Genomic DNA, 19,750 nt, shown 5'->3' with positions numbered 1-19,750 from the left:
TTATAGTAGACACGAAATCCTTATTTCTTATCTATGGAGGATGAAGTTTATTATTGTTATTTGGAACTTTGAATGGAAAATAAGAAGAAAAACTAGGTTTACTTATTTTGTTACAAGCAAATGAGGGATATTTTCTATTTTAGTAGAAATTCTATATGTGGAGAAGATCACGTTGTACACAGATCTATAAATATGGCATTGATAAGTACAACAGTTAAAGTTAGAAACGTACTTATGTATAGCTAATGTTATAATTACTTTGGTAAATGTGATTCACCTTACAACTAATTGCCTGTATTATGCTAAACAGTGTTATTTGTTAGCATATTTTCAAAGTTATATACAAAATCTAAAATATTCAGAAGATAGGATATACATATATTAGCATTATTTAATTTAATAAATTAAAAAAACGTTTTACAGTAGCTGGCGTTTCCTTTTTATGCTATTTCAATATGGCGTATCTGGCTCTAATTATAACAAGGTTGCGTTGCTCGAACAAAGGAAATGTGACAATATATTTGATTTAAATATATTAAAAATATTCTTAACTGATAACTGATGTACTACATATATGTACGTAAATGTAAAGTAAATGTGCGTATATATTAATAGTTTGACTTGAATTACCACAATGTTTTGATACAGGTAATGTCAATTTATTTTTAGATTTTTTAATTATAATATATATATATATATATATATATGTATGTATGCAAATAAATAGAATATAAGTAAATCACAAGTAAACATCTTAAGAACCCAAACAATCTACTGTCACCGAACTTAGTAGGTTAAATGAACTGAATATAATAATGAAAAAAATGCTAGAAAAAGCGCTAAATTGTGAACTTGTTGAGAAATTTGCCGACGATTGTCCCTGTTTTCCGCTATTGACGCATATATTTGCACTCGAAGAGACACGAAAACATAAAAAATTAAATAATATTTCACTGATAACGGTATGTACATATTTAGACTCTTGTCTCAGCAATTGTAATTAATTGTACACATACAGCTTGTATTTATTATGTACTTGTTTGGCAGACATACATATGTATGCACAAGTTATGCATGTGGATTTGTGCAGTTGCAATGCTGACAAATGGACCCAGATACTGGTAGAATTTATGCTTGGTCTTAGTATTACAATAAATTGATCTTACATGTATATGTACATAGAAATGTATACTTTGGTTTTATTGTGTGTTTTTTTAAATCCAGTCCACGCTTATGCTAACTTATTATTTGTCCAGCTATATATGTAAATACATACGTACATAGGTGTAAATATTTGTATTTGGTAGTACGTTTCTAAATTGATAAGAATTGAAAAAACAAAATCTTGTTTTGACTACTTTTATAAATGTTTAGTAATGAAAAAATGATTTGAAGACCTTAAATCTTTTTATGCAGAACAAAAAAAAAAATACTTTAGATGTGGCGTGTGCGAGACACTCACAACATAGCATTTAAATAAATATTAAACGATTTTTGGACAATTAAAAGCGAAGAATAATCAATTATTATCAATAATTAAAATTTACATCGCAGACAATTTGTAATCTTTTAATCGCCAAATAGAAAAACAAAATTGAAGAAACAATAAACCTATATTACATCATTCATTATTAGAATGATCAGGAAAAAAATAAATAAATTAAATTAAACGAAATTAATAAATAAAAAGAATATACATATGGCTATGGTATATATAAGCTGCGCAGCGTTCAGTACATACTTAAAATTATAGGTCATAAAAAAATAAAATACCGTAGATCTAGTACATTTTTTCCTAATTAATAAACGGGTTTTTAATGATTGTGTTATGATAGCTTAAAAACACCGTAAACCATGAATTCAATAAATATACGGCTTTGTTAAGGGTTAAAGTTGTAACATGCAACTCCGATACCCTTCTTTATAAGAATGCGGCGAATTCGTTTAAACAGCTGTAGTATATTTGTTTTCTTACATTCTTTAGACCTCTATTTTAATTCCATTTAAATAAAGTTCGTAGTTATAATTATATTGTTTTTTTTTAGTATGCTAAGACTCTGTGTAGTGTAACAATAATCAAAGAAACTTTGGTAAGTTTTCCCGACACTCATTGAAATTGCTGTTTTTTTACAATTCTTGCCCTTCATATTTTTTTGTTCCTCATAATGGTGAAGCAAGTGTAGAAACTCGCCAATTATAATTTTGTTTTGGTATCTTTTTGCCTAGAGTTGCCTATATCCTCATTTAATGGAAATATATGTTATCAAAAAATTATTTTTGTTAAACTTTTCGTAAACCTTTATTTACATACGACACATTTCCTTAGTGTTTAAAAACTCTCTTAACGAGCTAAGTTTATTGAAAAAATACAAATGTAAAGACTCCAAAGCTTTTAATTGAAAGTGGATCTCTTGTCTTTTATTACCTAAACGCGATTCTTAAAGTATTGGCAACAATTTGCATAGCTGCCATATCGTTTATTAATTCGCCGCATAAATTCGTACCGGCGTTTATATTTTCCTTGCATTGTTTGATGCAAGAAGCGAAGCCTAGAACAAAATAGAAGAGTAAGAATTGCATTTTTGTTCCTATTATTGCGTGTTAATTCGCAATTGCCTATAAAAAGTAAAAGTGGTTTTCAAATTTTCGTTTCCCTATATTTTATGAATTTAAAAGAAAAGGCTAGCTGTAAAGCTGTTTTGCATACAATATTAAACTAGGTAAATTGTGTTATGGCAATCAAAATTTCATAATTATTGAAAAGCCGTTGGTAATAACAATTCATATTAAAATTTCATGTTTTCATGTAACAAACCACAACTCCACGATAATTCATATCTGTATATATACTTATGTATGCGTATGAATAATTTGAAACGCCTTGACAACAACAGCGATATTAATGCAACAAAAAGAAAATAGTAACTTAACAAAAGTTATCTCAAGCTTAAAGCATTATCAGTGACACCGAATTAAATTGCAGCAGCAGAGATTGCACTCGGACACTGGGCGAAGCAACGGTGAATATGAGTTCCTACACGCATGCTGATCCCATAGCGCTTAGCTTTAACGACACATGCCTTCGTATGAGCGATGTACAATTACTACAAGGACCGCATTGGTTGAACGACCAAATACTTTCATTTTATTATGAATACCTGGAAAAGGTTAAATACAAAAATAATCCGGATCTATTATTTGTCGCACCGGAGGTAACACAATGTATGAAACTAACAGATGATGACGAATTGGAAACCGTACTCAATCAATTGGAAGCGCCACGAAAGCAATTTATATTCTTTGCACTCAACGACAATGAATCCACACAAGCTGGTGGTACACACTGGTCACTCTTAGTATTTTCACGACCGGAAAAGACGTTCTTCCATTTTGATTCGTGGGGCAACAATAACTCGTTAGCATCACAACAATTCGTACATCAAATTAAAGTTGCCTTGAATTGCCGCCAATGCCACATAAAACCGATACGTTGCTTGCAACAAGCAAATGGATACGATTGCGGCATACATGTTATATGTATGACAGACAACATAGCTGACTATGTGAACAGATATGAGTGTGTGGAGGGTGTGGGACCACTACATCAGGATATAATAAGCGCAAAACGATCCGAACTACTGAAATTAATTCAATCGTTAGGAGGAAAGGTATAAAAAATGCTATAAAAATTAAGGAAATTAACGGTTTTACTGCACCGAAATGTACGGTGAGATATAACCTGATAGCGGCTGTTAAAAAAAATGAACGAAGAATGATCGCTAATTGGTCATTATTTTTTATTAGGAAAGCACAGGGATAGTTATAGAAATAAACAAAAATAATAAATTAGTGTCTTCTGTGTTAAAATTGCAGTGACACCGAATTAAAAATGATAATCTACTTACATGAAATAAAATCTTGTTTCAAAAGTATGTAAAACATGATATTATATAATTTTTGAGATGTAAAAACATTGATTTGAAAAATGTAGACTTTCAAATTTCCAAATTAAAATCCTTTTGAAAAGGTAAATAAATGAAATGAAATTTATATGAAACCATAATATAAATTTTATGCAAAGGGATTATTATTTATCGAGTACCCTATATAAAATATATGTAACTAAAAAACAAAAAGCATATACATACAGACATAATTTAAAGAAGGCATGTGAATAAGTAACATTTTAACCCTGTAATATTAGGCTACATTAGTTTTATGCTTCGGATTTTTTTTTTCAAACAATGAATTGCCGCTTAGTTCCTACTGCAAACTATTTCCTTAAAAACGCTTTATGCAAGTATATGTATAGGTTTTGCTCCAATATGTGCTTAGCACTATTTAAACACACATAGACTTTCTCGAAATATAGTAAGTAATATTACTCTGAAATGATTTTGCATGCTACCAACACATACAAATATTGTATGCGTTGAAACTCGCCCTTAATTATATTCATACACTTTTCTAATGTTTATTTAGTTTTAGAAATAACACTAATTTTTAATAAAAACTACATACTCGTATCACGAACAAATATGCATTATGTTATTTATGGGCTATTGGAAAACTTACATGAATAATATTTTCTTAAGGAATTTTTAATTGATAATTAGCTTCATCAACAATATTGGGGAACATGAACCATATTTACGTTGTATAGTGAATCTAAATAAATAAAACATTAATAAAATCTCAAGATGAGTTTTCAAACGGACGCTCGTACATACAGCTGTACATATACATACATACATGCAATCCTCTTAGCCAATTCAATTTGCGTCTTTGATAAATCAGTAGACCATTGTTGTTGAACAATATTTTCGTTTTTGTTGTTCCAACAGCATGGGGGAAAAATATTTAACAATTGTCCTGGGGTTAAAATCTTTAGATAATTACAAATCGTTCAAGTTACCGTAATTCCATTATTTGGCATTATGTCCAATTTTAGGCTACTTCTGCTGTTTGTGCAACAAAAAGTTCCATCCGAATTCTGCACTGCCATTGTGCTTTTGTGAGCTCCATAACGGCCCTAAAACCTTAGATAGATATAATCAATGCCAGCACGGATTGCGCTCTTCTCAGTAAGTAAATATCATTTTGGTCGATTAATATCAAGCTCTGGATATTAAATAATATAGTTTATTTTTGTTCAAGGTAACGGTACAATCTACGTAGGTATTGTTCCGTACAAACTGATCAAAATTAAGTTCGTGTATTGAAGCTTTTATATTTGTGAAGTGTATTATAGCTTCGGTGCAACCGAATGATGTTAACGCTTATACTCTTATTTGGTTTGAAAAATTTTTGGTTGAAAGTCTAAACCCTATTCTCACAAAGTTTAACAATCTTGTTTATTATAGCCGTGTATAGCGGGATATTCCTTCAAGACAGCTCAGATTGCCGAATCCCAATTGTAAGAGTGTTTCTGTTTAGATGCGCTCTCTCACAAGCCTTACTTACATTTTTTAGGTTACCAAATACAATATATTTTGTATGTTAGATAATTTTTGTATATTTAGAAACTAGAAGCACTTTTCCCTCGTAAGTAGTTCTACCTTTACGCATATGCATAAATATGTATACACATTTTATTTTATAAAAATATTCACTTTAATACAAACAAATTCACGTATATATTTAAATACAATGTACTGGTAACTTATTGTAATACCAACATGTTAGTCTATTTAACGCATTTAAATGCTTAACAGTTACATGTAGTATAGGTATGTTATATGGATGTAAAGTTATTTGTATATATGTATTCATTAAATTACATCTTACTTATATAGTCGTGTATAATTTAAGTTGCGTATCAAAGACAATTCGACATGCACACGTACACATATGTACATACAAATCGGCGTGCATAAATTTCATTAAATCTGCATAAAAATATAATTTCTTTTACGTGACATGTCCGTATGCATGCACGTATGCCTGCGTTGTTGCAAATATTTACACACATATAAAAACAAACCCTCATTTCAAGAACTTTACATGTACATAAGTAATATAGGTAGTATAACAGTTATATAATTAGATATCAGCTGATATTGTGACATCGACAAGCTAACTACTACTACTAAACTTTCACTTCGGGACGCGCCCAACCACCGAAAGCGCGTTCCAACTCTTCGGCAACTGCCAGACACAGCCTATCGTTATTGAAATTGGCAATCACCTGTAAGCCCAAGGGCACACCTTCGCTACCGAGTTGCCCAAGAGGCACGGCAGTGGCGGGGAAACCCAATACATTCACAATGCCTGTATAGGAAAAGTTCATGGGTCGGAAGATGGGTTCATTGTGGTATGGTGCAACGGTGGGATGTGTAGGATAGAGTAGAACACCATCTTCGCCAAGTAGCTCTTGCATTTCGGCACGCAATTCATCACGCTTCTTCACCATATACTTGTATTTGTTCGAGCCATATTGCACTTGTGTTCTATCCATAATTACGGTAATCAAACCAATAAATGTATGCTTGGAAGCGCCGAATACCCATTTGACCAGCTCCAAATAGGGATTTATAGCGACTTTGAGATCACCCAATTGATGTGCGAATGTATAGCCCGAATCATCCTTCATATTGGCAAACCAAATGATAGCCGATTGACGGAATTGCTCAAATTGTACCTTTTCCACTGATACGGGCTTTAATTTCTGTCGCAAATGCTGCACAGTACGTTGCATGCCAGCCAATAGATCAGCATCCACAGGCGAAACTAAGCGACCGCCGCCATCGCTCTCCTGATAGAAAAAGCGTACCTTTTGCAAATCAACTGGCTCGTCTAAATGCAGTTCTTTGGCCTTTTCGCCCGCAATAATGCGCAGCATGGGCTTTAAGTCCTCAGCAAAACGTGACATTGGTCCAATGCCTAAAAACGAGCTTTGTTCATCTGTGAATGGCATTGGAAATTGGCCGTTATTCGAAACGATAAATTTGCTGGGTTTATGACCGAACACGCCATTGAAGAATGCTGGCATGCGTATAGAGCCGCCAATGTCGGAACCAAGGCCAAAAGGTGAGGCGGCCGCCGATTGCATGCAACCTTCACCGCCGCTGGAACCACCGACAATACGATTTGAGTCGTATGCATTGCTCGTGCGTCCGTGCACGACATTGTTGCTCTCCCACCACATGCAGACCTCCGAAATGTTAGTGATCGCGAAGGGTATAGCGCCAGCCTGTCGCATCAATGACATGGCAGTGGCGTCCTCAGTGGCGCGCACATCTTTACGTGCATACAGACCGGCAGTGTGTAGAAGGCCTGAAAATAGTCGATGAAAGATTTATTCTACTATACGAGTATAACAATCGAAATATATTTTTTTAATATAATAATTCGAAAATTGTTCAGTTAGTTTTCGGAAGCAAAAGTGATCCAGTAAAATAATTCTTGATCTACATACATAAACGCGTATATTTGTTCAAAAATGTGTCGTCGTTATACCACTATTGGACGGTTAAGACTTTTGAGCATGAAATATTTAAAAGTTAACGCGATTATAACATAAGGACATCTAACCAGCCACTTAACACTTAGATTTTGAAAAAAAAATATTTTTAGTATTGGTGGCCTCTCAGCAGGATATGTCAAGCTTTTTGACATAAAATATTTGTCCACAAAGTCCATCCACCGTTTGGAAAACTGAAAATTATGGGATCTTTATTTGTATATTTATTGTATTTCTAATAAATTTGTTCATGGAATTTCAGTCTCACGAGCAAGAAAATAAATTATATATTTTTTGTGTTAAGAGTGATTACAAAATTGTATTCTGTGTTCGCTGGACCGGCTTAAAATCCATTTGTCTAAAATAAGATATCACGTAGTCAGAGCAATTCTAAACTGCCACGATATATTAAATTTAACATAAATAAATAAATGACAATCAATAAAAAATAATCTGATAACACCCAATATTCAAATAAGGAAATTCATAGAAATAAAAATAATCTACTCACCTTTCACCGCAATGCAATCTTTAGTCGATATGGGCACACCCAAATATGGTTTAGTCTTCTCTAACTCCTCCTCGGTGTATTTGCCAGATTTGATTAGTTCATCAGCTTCGGCAGCCTCTTTCAGCGCCTCATCAAAACGATTGTCCACACAGCAATTGAGCTTCGGATTTACATCTTTAATGCGTCGTATAAATGATTCCATTACTTGAACGCTCGACAACTAATATTTTCCAAAAATATTAAATAGTCAGTAATTCTCATACACGCTGAGTAAATGGAAGATCTTACCTCCTGTTTGCGTATTTTGCGCGCTAACGATGTGGCGGACTCGAGCAATACGGGATCAGTGATAGCAGGCATAGGTTCACCCTTGACACCATAGATCAGTTGGAATATGAGTCGTAAGATTTTACTAATGAAATTGAAAAGTAATTGACCAATGAATGCGCCAATGGAGCAACCTTTACGTGCGCGATGCCGTCTACCACCTTTGCCGCTGCTAACGCTGCTGCTGGTGCTATGTCGACGACTACTGTGCCGCCGACTCCTTTTCGATTTCTCATCATTATTAAATGCATTAGTTTCCGTCATGTTTTCACCTTTTATGTAGGATTTTATGATTTTATTTGTTTATTTATTTATCTTTTATTATGTTCAATTTAAAATGGAATTTTTGTTCTTTCAATAGTGTATATTGATTTGTAGGATTTTGAGCTGCCTTGCAGTATTTCGGAATGTTATTGTATTATATGCCTGTGGCCATTCGACGTCTGTGTAAAGTTTCTATATTTCTAGTAGTCGTAATAAAAAATACTATAGGCTTAAATAAAAATTGGTTAAGAAATGTTTCAGTAGACTTGAGTTTACAATATACATATGTATGTACTAGTGGTGGTAGTGTTGTTGTAGTTTGTTATTTTTTTTTTTTTGTTATCTTTACTTTGTTATTCTCCAGCTGAATGTTGACACATCAGTTAGCTGCTGAAATGAAAATAATTGTTCCACTTTTATAAATAAACCATGCTTTAAAATTTATACAGACAATATACAAGCATATATCATATATGTATATACACATTCACTGTTTTATTTTGGAATTGCAGTAAAGAAACTATTCCAAATATTAATTTTTTTAAGAAAAAAAAATTGTTTGGTTTTCTGGTCTACTTTGAGAAATTCGGAAAGCAAAAACAAACTTCTTTTGTAATATAAAAACATTAAAAGTCATTATGCTGAAAGACTACTGACATTGTATATAAAACACTATCTTTTATTAAAACTACCATAAATGTCTTGGCATATTTTCATATGGAGCGCTTAGTTTTACTTTTTGACGTTATATTCTGTTAATAATTGTCTGGATTAAGCGAAGCCTTTTACATTTAGTATAGAGTTTTTTTGTTGTTTAAATAATTTTCAGATATGATATTCAGCTGAAAGAGCTAAACCAGGCATTAATTCCTCAAATACTACCATCTACAAGTACATCTATACTCCATACAACGGTATTTAAAAACCCATCCAATTATTTTAATTTACAAATAATATAATAAAGTAATGTAAATTATACATTTCTCTTATTATTCACAAAATACCCATTTGTTTTTTTTCTAATAACTATATCCCTAAATATGGTGGTTATGTAATATAACTAAACTGTTTACCCTTCAACACTGATTAAAACAAAAGATTCAATAAAAGACTTACTCCTTTATGTCCACAGTTACCTGATAGAAGTAGATTTATTCTAACCCTGCTTTTGATATACTTTTTGATCATCCAAGTACGACACTCTGAAACTATCTGGAGCTCGTTTTACCATAGCATAGCGTGTGGCTGTTTTTCGTCGTCTGAAATGTTGGGAAACTTTACTAAGAGCAGTCTACCAACCTACAAACGATAGGCTTCGGTTTAAATTCTGTATAAAACATTCTCGTAATTAAAAACCGATGGAAGAAAAAATTTGAAAAAAAAAAATAGCTTCGAAATCTCGACGATCGCGTGTTAAATCCCTAGCTGTAAGTCGCCGAGATGAAATTGCGCTTATTCAAAGAAAATGAAACAGGTTCGAACGATGCTTAGAACTTACACCAGAACTACCTATGTTTTCAATAAATGCACTATAATCGAAGTTGATTTGCCACTCCTCTACTCGCTTTATCTGATTTATATGGCTACAACAAATTTATTCAATTAAACTCGATTAAAAAGAGTATCCCCTTTCCGATTTAATAATCCCTTGCTGCATAGTCTAATCTTTATTCGATTAGGTCAGCTTCTTTGAATTCAGCCAGTTGTTTGTTTTGATGATACGAAATAGTTTATATGTACCAGGATCAGTTTTCACACACTGTTGGCTCATCTTAATTTACAAGCACGTATCCTACGAGTGTAACACTATCTTTCCATTCGTTTAATGAATTTCTATGATGTTTTCATACCATATCGATTTAATTTCATTGCGCAATGATTAAGCACCAATAAAGTATTAAGATTTTGCAACTGTCGGACGCCATTCACTCCGAAGTGTGCAATTGCAGCCAACTACATATATATATATATGTATATGCATAAATACATATATTTAAGTGTGCATGGATCTGATTACAGGTAAACTAGCGAATTGTGAATTGTTGTAGAATATTTACAGACGCGCATGCATTGTTTTGTTATCCAATAGACTTGCGTATATTTGTACACATATGTATACATATGTATGTATGCATATGAGTTTATTAATTGCACAGCACATCACACTGATTCACCACTTCCAGTTTGCGTACAAAAGCTTGTTATACTGCATTACAACAACATTACACAAACAAAGAAAATAATTGCAACGAATATGCGAAATAAACCCAAATGCTGCAATGCAAGAGTTTACAATAGAATTGCCCAAAGTTCCAAGTCATACACAAGCGCCACATAAATATTTATATATTGCCACAAATATACTACTAAATATCTATATGTATTGTACATACCCATGTACATACTTATATACTATGTATGTGTACGTTTATATGAGAAATATGAAACAGGTATATCAAACCGCGCTAAGCGAAAACTCAAATGGAACTGAATTAAATAAAAGATACGGAGAAATTATGGATAAACCAGCAGCAGGGGCTACACACATACATATAGTTACAAAGGCTGAATACATATGTATTTGTATTATATAGTATTTGTGTATATATGCATGTAAAAAGAGCTTTGGCTGCGGCGCATACCAAAGGCTGCAACCCGGTGCCTAGCAGATTTCCTCATTCTTGAAGAGCAGTGGGCACACTTGTCGTCGCCGAACAAATGAACGAGCAGCCAACAAAAAGCAATGTGCTTGGCTCGCTGAGCGTGTGAGTGGCTGGGGCGCTGTTTATAACGCTTTACTAGATATTGCTGGAATATGTGTTGCTTAAAAACCCGAAAATTCCGCATGGCTGATTGGGAAGCTACAAGACATCTAGTGTCTACCAAAGAGTTAGTTATGTAGCATAGTTAGTTATTGCGCGCAGCGTGTAAAACTGGTTTAGTGGCATTTACTATATTTATTGAATTACAAATAAAAATACACACAAATGTTCGTACATAAGTTCTACGTAGTGTGTTTATTTTACGTCATTGATGAAAGTTATGAAATCGCGTTTGTTATTTCACAATTTGTGTTTGCAAGAAACACCTTTAGGAAATGAAAATTTCGCATTTCTTCACAATCTTCTTCCAATTGTACATATCTGTATTTGCTAACTACATATATGGCTGATTTTTTGGGTATGCTCCGCCCTTTTGTTTGCATAACTTTGCTCAAATTAGCATAAATTTATATATACATATCTGAATCGGTTGTTGACTCTCGTCGTCTTGTGCCGGAGTCCGATTCAAAGATCAAAGATAATTATAGATAAATAATAAAGTTAAGATGTGTTCGCGAACAATGTTTGGCAATACTGATACTCCGTTTATACGAGGGTTGCTACATATGTTTTGGATTTCGACCACTTTGTAGTCTATTAGGAGCTAATTGAAGTCTTCATTGAGATTTATGACACATTTCCCTGTACATAATTTCAAAATTTTATTCAAAACCGCTTTGAAAACTGTGGTTCAGCTCGGCTTTTCACTTGTTATTTTTTGACCAAGCCATGGATGGTGGGTTAAGAGTTATTTTAATCGAACAACGCAAATTAGTTTTTAAATTGGTTCAAACTGATGTAAAAGTGATGATCATTGAGAATATTTTTGCAAATCGAAAAAATGTTCATTATTCCATTGTGGTTATGTAAACCATTTGGCATTAAAAAAATATGTTGGCCAGAGCACCATGAAATAAAAATAAAACTAGAAAGTCTGTCAAAATTTCCTAGAGGCGTTTATCTTCTGTGTTAAGATTTAGATGTGATATGCCGCTATAAGAGAAAATCTGGCAAGACGATCCTGAAATTATTTTTTGTGAATTTTTTAGGTTGACTGCTGTGCTAATTGTGGAACCCTTTATTTATTATAATTCAAATCACATCTTCCATTTTTTGTTTATTTTTTTGCACGCGCGTTATAAGTGTTAAGAGTACATGTTATCTTTATGCACATACATGCATATATACCTGTATTACGATTTAAATGTACTTTAACGACTGTATTCGTCATGTGTCGTATGTAATTAAACAAATAAGTACGTATACAAATACATTCCGTAGTAAAATTATATATTATTTATACATATTCAAATATATGTATGTGTATTTTTTTTAATTTACTAAAAGTGATCAAATTAATGAGTAATTCATTAAGACTTATTATTATACCAAAATTATTTATTGTGTTATTCCTGAGAATATACGAACATTTTCTATAAACATTTAATTTTGCTTTGGTTCATTCCTTTAAGCATTAAAATTGGGACATTTGGTTTACAAAAGTCCATATTGTATATGTATCTATACTAAATCCTAAATAACCAGTTCATTATTATGAATTTCTATTAAAGGGCTTAACATTTTTTCATTTCATTACGATTATTTAGCTGTTTGATCCAACTAACATGAATAAGCTTTATATCGCTACCTGGAAAAAAGAGTTTTCATATCTTTTATTAACACATCATAACTGACTCTAAAGATACATATATTAAACTTTTAGTGTACCATGCCAAAGTATAGTATGGGATAATTAGAGGTGTTATTCATTATCTATCAATATACAGTAGCTGAGTTTTATCCCTATTTAGTTGCCGTCGCTCTTTGTTATATAAACAAGTTTCTCATAAAATCCATTAGCTGCTCGGAGTTATTGGTCCCTCCGTTTGCCGGCTATACTACTCGTATATTGTATACACGTATGATTTAATTTCAAATATGCACCATTAATAAAATAATCTTATTGTAGAAATTTTATACGCTTACTTTTAGCATCAACCGTACATAACTTTGGCAATTAAATAAGTCTGTAATGTTGATTTGGTACAGGTACCATTTTGCCGGCCCTAATAACAACGATATAGTAAATATATGCAGTGTAGTCTACAATTTAGACTCATAATACCAGATATCTGAAAAAATTGTAAAAAAAAAATATAGTTTAGACTAAATTTTGCGTACTTTCTTAACTACTTTCGCTTACATTTTCTACCTGGACTACTGTCACAACCCATTTTTATATAGCGGTATACCGTAATAATTACGATTTTCCGACAATAGGAAAAGCCTTGTTATCAGCCATTTAATGTCCCTATCCGTCCGTTGGGTTTACCTTACTAAAATAAAATAATAATAATCGGTAATAAGCGGTAATAAAACCAATTAAATCAACTATATTATTGAAATATAAAATAATACCTGAATTGGTGATAACAATTTATTTTTTTTTTACATTTTCCTTAATATTTTTTGCCATTAAAGCATTTAACTAGTAATTAATAGTTAATAAATAGTTACACAAGTACAAATAGAGTAATTATTAACAATTTAATATTACATACATATTTACTACTTGTTTGCAATTAGTATTATACGCCTTTTTATTTTATGTATATATTTTATTTTTGCTGGTTAAAAATTTATTATTTTAGACGCTAATATACTCGGTCTTTTAAATGAACGAATTTAATCTCTTAAAAGCACAAAAATTTCATTGTCCCTATCCCAAGACTGATTTTGAAACTATGCTTTACTAAATAAAATCATACAAATGTATGTATGTACATATACATATAAAAAATATAACCCACATATCTGCCGGTAAATTGGTTTTTTAGTTTTACTTTTCACATTTGGAGTCGTTGCCATGGAATTAGTTTATCGTATCATGAATGTATGTAAATAGTAAAAGATTGGCATTATAATAATAAAATTTTGTTCATCCTACTATTATCTCATTCGTCTATGAATGTTGAAAAATTCTACCTTTCTAACATGGAAGGGGTGTGTCTGTTATAAGTAACATATTATTTGACTGATAATGGCAATGGCATTTCTAAATTAAAAATGATGTGGCAAATATACGAGTATGTATGTATATATAAGTACATACTATGTATATTTAAATCCGTGTGCACAATAAAGCGAGTTTTCAGTATATTTTGCTTCACAATTTTTACTTAAATGTTATTTGCCTTAAATACAAACTGGAACGACAAATATACATATGTATGTACATACATATATAAACAAATTTATAACACTTTTGGCGTTTGCACATTCGGTACATTGATTTAATTTTAACACGCATATAGACCACACAAATGACGACTCCATATTTCTTTTTGACCGAGTATCTAATATTAAAGAATTAGTCTCTCGCTCACGAATTTCCAATAAAAACGGTAATGCCATTTATCGCACTGACGTGGATTCGCGCGATGATATCATTGTGTTTTCATTAATAATGTTGAAAATATTTCTAATTATTTTATCGTGCTAGACTAGGTTAACTTCAGAATCTTATTAAAATAAATATATGTATATACTTAAATATAAGATTAAATCCTATTAATTATTTAATTAATTTTTTGATAAAAAGGTGAAAAAGCAAAATGGTTAAAAATATGAAATAGTTCAAAGACTAAAGTGACATTATAAAAGTTTCCTTTTAAAAGAAAAAACAAAGGTTCATTATTATGTATGTAGGTAAATTGACACTGCTGCTTTGTACATTTTTTTGCGACTTTATTTAATGTTATTGACATTTATTATGTTGTTGCTAGAAATTTTCCATTGAATTGCTGCGCATCAGGCTGCTATGCGATTATATGACAATGTAACTGCTTTGTGTTCTCGTATTGCTTCAGAGTCACCTAACAATTATTTATATCGTCGGTATGAACAATAAACAAGCTGACTAGGTTCTCTTATTATTTTGCTTTCTTCTTTTCATAAGATAAAATCCGAAAACAAAGAACATTTATATATGTGTACATAGTATGTGGTAATAATAAAAGAATCAAGTTATACTCGTATGTGGAGAAAATGCTCTAAAGAAAAATACTGAAATGTTATTGCTTGAAGACGATAAACTCTGTGTTCATTTAACTTTTACTACTATAAATGTTAATCTGATTGTGCATAAATATTAAACAAATCATTCCGAAGAATACTTATTATTGAATAAAATTTGATTTTTTGTTATACTATGTCGTAAACTAAAAGAAAAGCTTACAGGCATGTTCAAATTATTTTTTGTTAAACGCATGGAAATCCTTAGAAAATTCAATTTGCTAACACAATAAACCGTCAAATATTTCTAAACTAAATAATATCTCGTTTACCCAACACTGAATAAATGTTTATTAATTCACTGCTGATCACCTTTTTTTTTCTTAGTCACGATAGGTCGTATTGTAAAAGGCGACCAAATGGTATCAGAACTTACATGTATATGTACATAAAATGTAATAAATATATTTATTATACGTATTGGTCCATTTGGTATATGAATGGTTATAACTGTTATGGGACAATTACGCTAAAATAAATGTGTATTTGTACGTACATATGTACATATAATATAATAATATTATACATAGGTAGCTATGTTCATAGATGTTTTATAATGCCGCCCTTATATGGACGACAGTTACAAGTATTAAGGTCAAGTTTGCGTTTTTTCACTTTTACTTTCTTCCAACAAATTGTCACAAGTGCCACCCGGCCTTTTCATTGCTTGTAATTGATTTGTAGAAATAAATATGCATATACGTATATACATACATACATATGTAGGTTCATATTAAAGCTTCAAGCAATTTGGTTAAAAAAATATATAGCTCAAAATTAAATGCAAAACATATTCGATTTAGTTACATGAAATTAAATATACAATACAAAAATATTATAAGCATGATACGTTATTAGAATTTCAGAAGAGAACTCGGTTGTCATGATTTATAGAAACCAATCTATGTATGTATAAATGTTTTGATGGGTGGTATGGGAAAAAATGGAAAACTAGTAATTAAAAATTAGTGGTAGATAGTTCCCAAATATTGCATAATATATGCTCAAACCACATTAAGTTTATTTTTCATAGCACTTTTTATTTCTTTCTTTCACTAAAAATCATTTAACACACAAGCTATTCGTAACCGGTATAACTCTTCTTTCACTTTCACCAAATTCCTTTTCCGCATTCTTCATTTTATATCACACAATCTCACACAAATAGAGTATTAATTATAAAATATTTGCAATATAAGCGTTTCCGTAAAAAATTAAATATGCATATTATAATTATTTATTTAAAACCCAAAAACCCAACTCACATTTCATTAACGCAACGACTCGCTAAAAACTGAATAACTGCTAGCTGCTGCTAGCTTTGTACATGCAGAATAGCTGTGAAGAACGAGCACCCAAAAGCACAATAAAATATAAGTTTACTCGTTGTTGAAATTGGCTTGTGATGCCAGAGTATTTAGCAAGTGAATGCTTATTAGCAGAATAATTATTTTTTAATTGATAAAACAAACTGAAGTGAAAAAAACTCACACGATAATGTTTGTTTGAAAAATTCGAAGATATACATATATAAGGTCTGATATGTTGTATAGGAATCTTGACGGAAATGAGATACCATATTATTATAAAATACTCGTATAATAACGGAAACGTATTTTTATAAGGTCTGGCAAGGCAAAAAAGGAAATAAAAATTATACGACTTACTTAATTGAAGTATATTTAATATCCTAAAGTGATATTTTGTTTGTTTTGTATTAAATTTTTAAAATCATTAATTTTTTTTGTTTTCCATCTATAATTTTTAATACAGCATGTCTGATATAAATAAGAAAACATCAATGAGCAATCTGCTACCCCCAACAACAACAACCGTCGGTCAAATGCTAGCTCCTGCAAACACTGCACCACAAAAACTTAATTCAGGCTCCGCTACAGGCAATCCACGTAACAAATGTGCGCTCAAGCCTGGTCACTCGCTAATGGATTGGATACGACTTGGTAACTCAGGCATAGACTTAGCAGGCACGCGTGGACGTGTAACGCCAGTAAATAGCGACGAGTTGGCGCGACATAGTACACGCGAAGATGCTTGGATGGCGATACGTGGCAAGGTGTACAATGTGACGCGTTACCTGGATTTTCATCCTGGTGGTGAGTTAAATGTGCCAAATTTGAAAAGCAAAATAATACTTATTTCTTAACTCTACTCAGGTGTTGACGAGCTAATGCGTGGCGTTGGACGCGATGCCACAAAACTTTTCGATGAGGTACATGCCTGGGTAAACTATCAGCAATTGTTGGTGAAATGCTTTATTGGTCCATTGCGTACGTTGTCCAAAATGAGTTCCATACCAGAAGGGAGAACACCGGTTCCCACAGCAAACTTTAAAACACCGTCCAGTAATAAACCGGTAATCGCAAACACCGAAATTGTACCACGTTTTGACTGGATACAGAAACGACAAGACCTCACAGTCTATATTTATACACGCCAACTTTGCAATCCTGGTCTTCTTTTGAGTCGAAAATGTGCCAAGCTAATGCAACTGCAAGTGCATATAGACAGCGCTGAACATAATTTCGAATTCGAGCTACATAAAGAAGTAGATTGGCCACCGAAATCGGTGCGTGTTGGTAGTGAGACAGGTAAAATTGAAGTATCGCTCACTAAAGTAGAGCCTGCTCTATGGCCGACGTATGGAGCACACACTCTATCCAAAGGTGTAGTGGGTGAATCAGAGGATTTGCATTATGAATATGAAGTTGTAAAATGTACGGATTTTAATCATGATTCATTCGTGTTACGCTTGCGTGGTGTACAAGACACATTGATGGTGCTACCTATTGGTTATCACATGACTGTGGCGGCGCTAATAAATGGTAAGAATATAAATGTTCTAAATGTAAGTGAATTTAAAAAAGACTTCAGTAATATTTTTAAATATATGTACTCACAGGCGATTTGACCCGTCGCAGTTACACACCTGTTCCCGGCAAAATTCTGCCACAACCTCATGTTGACAATGAAAGCAATAGTATAAATTTAAATTTCCTTATTAAAAGCTACGCTGAGGGCATACTATCGACGCATTTGCGTCGGAAGCAAATCGGTCAGATGTTACTAATCTCAACACCACAGGGCAATTTTCGTCTACAACGTTTACTACCGCATCGTCAAATAGCTCTTATCGCTGCTGGCAGTGGTCTGACTCCCATGCTAAATTTAATTGAACATTTGCTTAAACGAAATGCAAACCGAATGTGAGTGAAAACTATATATATTGCATATTAACTAACAAATTACACGCTTTAAGTCTTCCATATCCAAGCTTTCCATAGAATATATGTATATACATATATAAATGTGATAAAAATTATATTTGCGCGATAGGCATGACTTTCTTTTGATCACGCCTTTAATAAATACGTGGGACTTTCTCATGCACCAGTTACTAACAATTGTTTTAGCAATTTCTAACATATACATATAAATAAAAAAAAGAAGTTTAGAGCAATAACGAATGCTAAATTTCACACTTTGTGACTTTTATAGCGACTACTTACGTTTAATGTACTTCAATAAAACGCCGGCAGACATATGGTGTCGCAATGAGCTGGAACAGCTGCAAATAACTGATGAGAGGTGAGGAAGTAAATGTGATAGAAACTGTATTATACACTAAAGTATTTGTATTTGTTATATACATATGTATGTATAATATATACATTATAATATCTGCAGATTCCAATTCGTGAATGTGCTTTCCGCACCCGACGGAGAATGGACCGGTTTACGTGGACGGATATGCAACGAGCTACTCGCCCCGCTAATGACGAAAAATACATCAGAATTTGCCAGTTTTGTGGCTGTATGTGGACCTAGAGCATTTAGCCAAGCAGCTCAGAACATATTACAGGAGTTGAAATTTAATTTAGAAAATTTACATATTTTTCAGGGTTGAATCAAGTTGCTGTTTTTATATAGAATATTAAGTCGAAAGGTGGACAAATTAGTATATAACTGTAGTACATTATTTTTGTTGTTATTTTAGTTTTGTCTATTTTTTCTATTTTGTAAAAATATTTGTAACTAAACTAGTCACGATTTTTTTAAATAAAAATTATATCCCAACATCTTGGATTAAAAATATATAAAAAACAAGTAAGAAAAGTCCAAGTTCGAGTGTAACCGAACATTTCATACTCTTGCAACTTTCAAGGATCAAAACCGGGGAAATACCTTCAGGTGTTGGCAAAACTTTATATTAAGAAATGTAGCGAAAAAGTTCAATTTCATTATTTGACGAAATGGTATCATATTCACTTA

General features: G+C 32.2%; 3 protein-coding genes across 10 annotated transcripts; 2 read left to right on the top strand and 1 right to left on the bottom strand.

Annotated features, from left to right (window-relative positions):
- Nucleotides 1-1,961: 1,961 nt before the first annotated feature.
- Nucleotides 1,962-4,537, top strand: Den1 (Deneddylase 1). 3 transcript variants are annotated; one of them, XM_070109177.1, is made up of 2 exons: nucleotides 1,962-2,090; nucleotides 2,984-4,537. In XM_070109177.1, the coding sequence occupies exon 2, from the start codon at nucleotides 3,027-3,029 to the stop codon at nucleotides 3,672-3,674; it is 648 nt and encodes a 215-aa protein (XP_069965278.1). In that variant the 5' UTR covers nucleotides 1,962-2,090; nucleotides 2,984-3,026; the 3' UTR covers nucleotides 3,675-4,537. The 3 variants fall into 3 exon arrangements, with proteins under 3 accessions (XP_069965278.1, XP_014093695.1, XP_014093693.1); XM_014238220.3 differs by having other exon boundaries at nucleotides 1,979-2,090; nucleotides 2,895-4,537; XM_014238218.3 differs by lacking the exon at nucleotides 1,962-2,090 and adding an exon at nucleotides 2,397-2,720 and having other exon boundaries at nucleotides 2,895-4,537.
- Nucleotides 1,975-19,594, top strand: LOC118679690 (cytochrome b5 reductase 4). 2 transcript variants are annotated; one of them, XM_036375732.2, is made up of 7 exons: nucleotides 1,980-2,090; nucleotides 4,952-5,084; nucleotides 17,234-17,574; nucleotides 17,635-18,303; nucleotides 18,381-18,684; nucleotides 18,977-19,066; nucleotides 19,166-19,594. In XM_036375732.2, exons 3-7 carry the CDS (start codon nucleotides 17,235-17,237, stop codon nucleotides 19,383-19,385), a joined length of 1,623 nt encoding a protein of 540 aa, XP_036231625.2. In that variant the 5' UTR covers nucleotides 1,980-2,090; nucleotides 4,952-5,084; nucleotide 17,234; the 3' UTR covers nucleotides 19,386-19,594. The 2 variants fall into 2 exon arrangements, with proteins under 2 accessions (XP_014093692.2, XP_036231625.2); XM_014238217.3 differs by lacking the exon at nucleotides 4,952-5,084 and having other exon boundaries at nucleotides 1,975-2,090.
- Nucleotides 5,590-16,831, bottom strand: LOC106619897 (fatty-acid amide hydrolase 2-B). 5 transcript variants are annotated; one of them, XM_014238214.3, is made up of 4 exons: nucleotides 16,726-16,831; nucleotides 8,262-8,951; nucleotides 7,974-8,193; nucleotides 5,590-7,275 (listed from the first exon to the last, which is right to left on the bottom strand). In XM_014238214.3, exons 2-4 carry the CDS (start codon nucleotides 8,562-8,564, stop codon nucleotides 6,089-6,091), a joined length of 1,710 nt encoding a protein of 569 aa, XP_014093689.1. In that variant the 5' UTR covers nucleotides 8,565-8,951; nucleotides 16,726-16,831; the 3' UTR covers nucleotides 5,590-6,088. The 5 variants fall into 5 exon arrangements, with proteins under 5 accessions (XP_014093689.1, XP_014093688.1, XP_014093690.1 ...); XM_014238213.3 differs by having other exon boundaries at nucleotides 8,262-8,954; nucleotides 16,726-16,817; XM_014238215.3 differs by lacking the exon at nucleotides 16,726-16,831 and adding an exon at nucleotides 10,970-11,062 and having other exon boundaries at nucleotides 8,262-8,954.
- Nucleotides 19,595-19,750: the final 156 nt, after the last annotated feature.

The sequence above is a fragment of the Bactrocera oleae genome, chromosome 4 (genome assembly GCF_042242935.1).
Source record: "Bactrocera oleae isolate idBacOlea1 chromosome 4, idBacOlea1, whole genome shotgun sequence".
In the NCBI taxonomy this organism is placed as follows: Eukaryota; Metazoa; Arthropoda; class Insecta; order Diptera; family Tephritidae; genus Bactrocera; species Bactrocera oleae.
Note: the sequence above shows the minus strand (reverse complement) of the source record. Positions and strands in the feature narration are given on the sequence as shown.

Bases quoted from the DNA above. Each gene is read 5' to 3' on its own strand.
- Den1 (XM_070109177.1), top strand. From the start codon at position 3,027: ATGAGTTCCTACACGCATGCTGATCCCATAGCGCTTAGCTTTAACGAC.
- LOC106619897 (XM_014238214.3), bottom strand. From the start codon at position 8,564: ATGACGGAAACTAATGCATTTAATAATGATGAGAAATCGAAAAGGAGT. The intron at 8,194-8,261 runs GTAAGATCTTCC...GGAAAATATTAG, and splicing joins GCAAAATACGCAAACAGGAG to TTGTCGAGCGTTCAAGTAAT. The intron at 7,276-7,973 runs GTGAGTAGATTA...GACTATTTTCAG, and splicing joins AGATTGCATTGCGGTGAAAG to GCCTTCTACACACTGCCGGT.
- LOC118679690 (XM_014238217.3), top strand. From the start codon at position 17,235: ATGTCTGATATAAATAAGAAAACATCAATGAGCAATCTGCTACCCCCA. The intron at 18,304-18,380 runs GTAAGAATATAA...ATGTACTCACAG, and splicing joins TGTGGCGGCGCTAATAAATG to GCGATTTGACCCGTCGCAGT. The intron at 19,067-19,165 runs GTGAGGAAGTAA...TAATATCTGCAG, and splicing joins CTGCAAATAACTGATGAGAG to ATTCCAATTCGTGAATGTGC.